The sequence below is a fragment of the Corylus avellana genome, chromosome ca2 (genome assembly GCF_901000735.1).
Source record: "Corylus avellana chromosome ca2, CavTom2PMs-1.0".
Lineage (NCBI taxonomy): Eukaryota > Viridiplantae > Streptophyta > Magnoliopsida > Fagales > Betulaceae > Corylus > Corylus avellana.
In genome coordinates this window covers 29357243-29363901 of record NC_081542.1, presented here as the reverse complement: position 1 = coordinate 29363901, position 6659 = coordinate 29357243, and the positions used below count along the sequence as shown (strand labels likewise).

The window sequence follows — 6659 nt, the reverse complement described above, 5'->3', positions numbered from 1 at the left end:
TCTTGGCTAACTGATGAGCTTCATTATTGGCTTCTCTGTTAACATAAGTAAATAGAGCATTCTCAAAAGCCCTCATTACATATTGAATCCCCTCCACAAAGTCTCCATAAATGCTTGTACAGGGACCCTCTATTGATATCCTTAAAGATCGTCTATGCATCCCCTTCAAAAATGACTTGCCGGAACCCCAACTCCCTGTCGAAAAGAATGGCGTAGAGAGCTGCTATGGCCTCCGCCACTACAGGTTCCGCCCTTGTCATCTTCGTAGTGCTATGAGCTGCCAAAAAAACGCCGCTAATGCCCGAGAAATACAACCCAGTCCTATTCTCCCTTGCTTCGCATCCACTGCAGCGTCCCAGTTTATCTTAACATAATCAACCGGAGGTGGAGTCCATTTCCCTAGATTCTGAGCAACTTCATTTCTTGACTCACCTAGAGTTTCCTCTTCCCTCCCCATGTTCGCCTTATGAAAATCCTCCAGAGCTTCATGTGCCTCCTGTAAAAGTTGGTTTGGGTCCATGAACTTTTCTCCGTGAAGCACCGCATTTCTACGTAGCCATATGCATCTCATTGTAACTGGAAAGAGCTCAATCTCATTGTTATCACAACTCTCCAGAATCTCCTGAAAAGCAGTAATAAAGGACTTGTCCACACATTTGCTCTTTTGAAGTTTTTTAATCCCACATCCCCAGACATCATTTGTTGAGGGGCAACTCCATAAAATGTGCTCGATAATCTCCTCCTCTCTTTCACAAATAGGACAAATCTTTTCTTGCACCACCCCCTACAAAATAAATTCACCTTTGAGGGGAGTGAATTATTCAAAGCCCTCCATAAAAACATTTTAACTGCATTAGGAATATTAGTTTTCCAGCAACTCTTCTAGACACCTCCATTATTAATAGGTTCCGACCCTCCACCGCTCAAGCTCAACTTCGTTTCCATCTCTAAGTGGTACGCACTCTGAATAGAAAATTGGCCATTAGAAGTGCTCTGCCATATCAATTTGTCTTTTGTGGGGATTGGGTTGAGCGGGATACCTTTGATGACTTGGGCTTCATGTTCTAGGAAAATTTCATCAATGAAGGTGCTCTTCCAGATTCTAGCATTACTATCAATAAGGTCTTCGACTTTAGCACTCTCCCCCAAAACCCTCTTGGTGATTGGGTCATATGGGTTGTCAGGGTTGGGAGCGATTTATCACCCCACACCCTAGTATCCAAACCATCTCCCACCCTCCAAATAAGTCCCTGCTTAAAAACTACCTTTGCCGCCATGATACTTTGCCAAGCGAAAGAAGGGCGTTTCCCTATTTGAGCCTCCAAAATAGATGTTGAGGGATAATATTTTTCTCCAATTATTCTCCCCACCAAGGAATTAGGGGTTTGAAGGACTCTCCACATTTGTTTTGCAAGAAGGGCTTTATTGAAAGACACTAGATCACGAAACCCCAACCCTCCCTCCGATTTTGCTTTCCCTATTTTCTCCCAACTCAACCAATGAATTCTTGAGGTATTTTCTTTGTGCCCCCACCAAAAACGCTGCATCATACCATGAATATCCTTACACAAAGAAATTGGGAGAAGGTAAACACTCATACAGTAAGTGGGGATAGCCTGAACCACCGTCTTTAACAACACCTCATTTCCCGCTTGTGACAAAAACTTGTTCTTCCAATTTTGGAGGCAATTCCACACTCTATCTTTGAGTCTTTGGAAAGACTTCACCCTTGATTGCCCCCACCAAAGTTGGCAACCCCAAATATTTGTCATAGCTTTGGGTAGCTTGTAACCCCGAAAGCCTAGAAATTTCATCCCTTTTTTCCGTCCTTGTATTATGGCTAAAGAAAATGAATGTCTTATCCTTGTTGAGCTTTTGGCCCAAGGCTGCTTCATAGCCCTCCAAAATACGCAACAATCTTCTCCATTCCACCGAATTAGCCTTACAAAATAAAAAGGCTATCATCGGCGAAAAAAAGATGACTCAGCCGTGGCCCATTCTTTGAAGTAGGCACTCCTATGATTACTCCCTTTTGTACTGCTTGAGTAATAAGAGAGCACAAGGATTCTGCACAAAAGGATAAAGAGGTATAGAGAAAGGGGATCACCTTGCCAGATTCCCCTAGTAGGCCTTATGTTTCCAACTGATTGTCCGTTAACCAAAATGGCATATGACACTGTATGTACACACTCCATAACTAGCTCAATCCATCTGACCGAGAAACCGATTTTTCTCATTACTGCTTCCAAAAAAACCCACTCCACCCGATCGTACACCTTACTCATATCAAGCTTTATCTCCATAAATCCCACCTTGCTCCACATACAGGTGTGCATAGAGAGTAAAGTTTCATAAGCTGCTAAGATATTGTCCGTTATCAATCTGCCTGAAATGAAAGCACTTTGGTTTTCGGAAATCAGCTGGGGAAGCACCCTCTTTAAACGGTTAGCCAACACTTTTGAAATGAGCTTATAGGTCACATTACATAGGCTAATTGGCCTGAAATCAGAAACATTAGAAGGATCCATTTTTTTTTTTGGAATCAAAGCAATATGTGTTACATTTATATTCGCATCCATCTTGGCACTACTGAGGAAATGAAGAACTGCTTTACATACCTCAGGCCCAACAATAGGCCAATTTTGTTGGTAGAAATCTAATGTGAAACCATCTGGCCTCGATGCTTTTAGCAGAGCCATTTGTGACAAAGCTCCTTGAACCTTATCCGCAGAAAAAGGAGCTTCCAGTTGTGCGTTCATCTCCATAGAAATCCTCCCCATGATAGCATTCGTACATCTTTCCACATTAATGGGCATGACCGACGAAAATAGTTCTTTATAGAATGGTCTATTCAATGGTCTCCTGAGTAGTACACAAACATCCCAGACCATCGTGAATCTGTTCTATAGAGTTCCTGCGCTGACGTTGTTGCACACATGCATGATAATATTTTGTATTTTTGTCTCCATTGCGCAACCAATCCACTTTTGCCCTTTGTCTCCATTTAAGGCCTTCTTGCTCTAACAAAACCTACAGCTCCTCCTTCAAACCCTTTTCTTTTTGTTTTTCATTAGGATCTGCCTCAACTTGGAGCCTTTCAAGCTCCTTGGTTTTTTCTTTTATGACACCTCCGATGCCCACTCCTTTTTTCTCACCCATTGCTGAATATTTTGTTTGCATCTCTGTAGCTTGCCATGAAAAACCAACCAAGGATCACCTTTCCGTGAACCACCCATCCAAGAAGTGTGTACAATCTCTTTAAACCCATTTTCTTTTGTCCAACCTGCATTTAGCCGAAAGACCCTTCTTTTATTCACCTTCTTAAAATCCGTAGTAAGAAGCAAGGGGTGATGATTAGAACTACGACTAGCCAACACTTGCACTTGCACTTGCACATCAGTCAACAAAGAGCTCCACTCTACGTTGGCTACAACTTGGTCTAGACGCTCCTGTGTATAATGATCTTTAAACCTCCCATTATTATAAGTGAACTTTGGTCCTGTAAAGCCCAAATCATGTAGCCCTCAGTCCTCCAAAGCACCCTGAAAATCAACCATATGTCCACAGGCTCTAGAGACAATTCCCTTCTTCTTTGATAAATCCACAATCTCATTAAAATCACCTATACATAGCCATGGAAGTGGTTGGAAATGTGTTTGTTTTTATTAATTTGCTTAGTTTTCAAGATTTTCATATTCTTTTTTTCCTTCTAGTTCATGTGTACCTAAGTTGTTATTTCGATTTTTAATGATATTTTGATTGCTTTAAAAAAAAAAAAAAATCAATTCTTTTCTAATTGTGACAATATCATTTACTAGGTGAAGATCAAAGAGGAAACCATGACAGAAACTGTTGTGGACCTTGTCGTCAACAAGTTGGTTCAATTAATCGTTCATGAATCAAATTTGCTCAAGGGTGTCCACCAGGAAGTCGTGAACATTAAAGATGAACTGGAGAGCATCCAAAGTTTCCTCAAAGATGTCGATAAAGGAGACCTCCAAGATGGCGTCAAAATGTGGGTGAAACAAGTGAGAGAAGCAGCTTATCATATAGAAGACGTAATAGATGAATACGTTCTTCATGTGGCACAACATCGTCATCAGCAAAGTTTTATTGCTTTCCTCCATAAAATTGGCCACTTATTGAAAACACTGAAACCACGTCATGACATAGTTTCAAAGATTCAAGATATTAAAATATCAATTCGTGAAATCAAGGAACGACGTGAAAGATATGGTTTTAGTTCCTCAGAGCAAGGATCAAGTAATAGTGCAGCAAATGTCACATGGCATGACCCTCGCATGGGTGCACTTTTCATTGAAGAAGATGAAGTTGTGGGTATTGAGTCAACAAGGGATGAACTCATAAGCTGGCTGGTGGGGGAAGCATCTAAACGCTCTGTGATGTCGGTGGTAGGCATGGGCGGAATTGGTAAGACAACTCTTGCTAAGAAAGTATATGAGAATGAATCAGTGAAGGGACATTTTGACTGTCGTGTTTGGATCACTGTGTCTCAGTCATACAATGTGCAAAAGATACTCATGTCCATGACAAAGCAAATCTATCACTATCAGGCAAAAGAAATTGCTTTGGAGCAAATAGACATGACAGACGAGATCACGCTTATTACCCAGTTGAGGAAATTTTTACAACAAAAGAGGTATGTTGTGGTTTTTGATGATGTGTGGAAAATAGAGTTTTGGGAAATTGTGAAGCATGCTTTGCCATTCAATGATAGAGGTAGCAGAATTATTATCACAACACGAAGTGATCTCATCGGTGCTTTTTGTAAGGAGTCCTTTTCCGATCATGTCCACAAGCTACAACCTTTATCTCAAGACAAGGCATGGGAATTGTTCTGCAAAAAGGCATTCTGGAGCGAGTTTCATGGGTGTTGTCCCAAAGAATTAGTGAAAATGTCGATGGACATTGTGAGAAAATGTGAAGGCCTGCCACTTGCAATTGTTGCCATAGGTGGTCTCTTGTCAACAAAGGAGAAGGTACCATTAGAATGGAAAAAGTTGCATGATAGCCTCAATTCTGAGCTAGAATGCAATCCTCACCTTACAAGTATTACAAAAATTCTATCTCTGAGTTATTATGATCTGCCGTGCTACCTAAAGTCTTGCTACTTATACCTCGGCATTTTTCCGGAGGACTACTCAATCACTGATGCAAGATTACTTCGGCTATGGGTAGCTGAGGGATTTATAAAAGGAAAGAAGGGAAAATCATTAGAGGATGTGGCAAAAGAATACTTCAAGGAGCTCATCCACAGAAACTTGGTTCAAGTTTCATTTGGGGAGCTTGATTATGAGATAGTTAAAAAGTATAGAATCCATGATCTGCTGCATGAAATCATCCTATCGAAGGCTGTAGAGTTGAATTTTTGTCAAGTTCTGGAAGCAGGTGATACAACTTTCCATGGAAAAAGTCGGTGCCTATCAATCCACGATCCTAGAGAAAATGTTTTTGAGACAAGTGAGTACTCTCGGGTTCGTTCTATTTTTCTCTTCAACATTAATGAAATTCCCAAGTGTTTCATAGTTAAATTGTTCAAAAAGTTCAAGCTATTGAAAGTGTTGGATTTTGAAGATGCTCCTATTGATTGTCTTCCTGAAGAAGTGGGTAATTTATTCCACTTGAAGCACTTAAGTTTGAGGAGAACAAAAGTGATGATACTTCCAAAGTCAGTGGGCAGGTTACAAAACCTAGAGACACTAAATGTCATGGAAACTAGAGTGCGTGAGCTACCAGTTGAGGTATTTAGGCTTTATAAGCTGAGACATATTCTGGCTCATTCTCATGACTACGAAATTAAAATGAGCTTTTACTCCATGAAAGGAGTAAAAGTACATGAAGGGGTTGGATGTTTAAATGACTTGCAGACACTATCACTTATTGAGGCAAATCATCATGGGGTTGGTCTATTTGAAGAGCTTGGAAAGTTGAGTCAGTTGAGGATGTTGGGCATTGGAAATATGACTGCAGAACGTGGGCGGGTTCTATGTACCTCCATACAAAATATGGTCCATCTTAAAACTTTGATTGTAGGCTCAATCAGTGAACATGAGATTATAGACTTACAATCAATTTCATCACCACCTCCATTTCTAGAGCATCTTTTTCTAAGGGGGCGATTGGAGAAGTTGCCCAACTGGATTCCAAAGCTTAAGAGTCTGGTCACACTAATCTTATCTATCTCATCATTGGAGGAAGATCCATTGCCGTATGTTCATGCTTTGCCTAATCTAATTACCATTTCTCTTAGTCGTGCGTATGATGGGGAGCAACTGCATTTTAAGGATGGTAGTTTTCGTAAACTCAAGAGGATCACACTGAGAGAGATGAAAAAATTAAAGATAGTGGAAATAGATAAAGGATCACTACCCAATCTTGTGGAACTAGAGATTGGGCCATGTTCACAGATGAAGGACATACCCTCTGGAATTGAACACCTGAAAAACTTGAAGATTCTTGACTTTTATGAAATGCCGGGAGAATTTGTGCTAAGTATGCAGCCAGATGGCGGCAAAGATTATTGGAAAGTCAAGAAAGTAACTACTGTCAGTTTCTGGTATAGGATTAAAGGAGAACGATATCAAAAATACAGGCTCGGTGACTCAGAATTGTTGGAGCGCCTACAACTATACCCTTAA

The 6659-nt window shown here is 40.6% G+C and overlaps 1 protein-coding gene across 1 annotated transcript; it reads left to right on the top strand.

Moving 5' to 3' along the window:
• The first annotated feature begins 3839 nt into the window (after positions 1–3839).
• LOC132169539 (disease resistance protein RPM1-like) lies at positions 3840–6659 on the top strand. Its single transcript, XM_059580561.1, has one exon. The coding sequence runs from the start codon at positions 3840–3842 to the stop codon at positions 6657–6659; it is 2820 nt and encodes a 939-aa protein (XP_059436544.1).

Coding starts and splice junctions, on each gene's coding strand:
- LOC132169539 (XM_059580561.1), top strand. CDS start 3,840: ATGACAGAAACTGTTGTGGACCTTGTCGTCAACAAGTTGGTTCAATTA.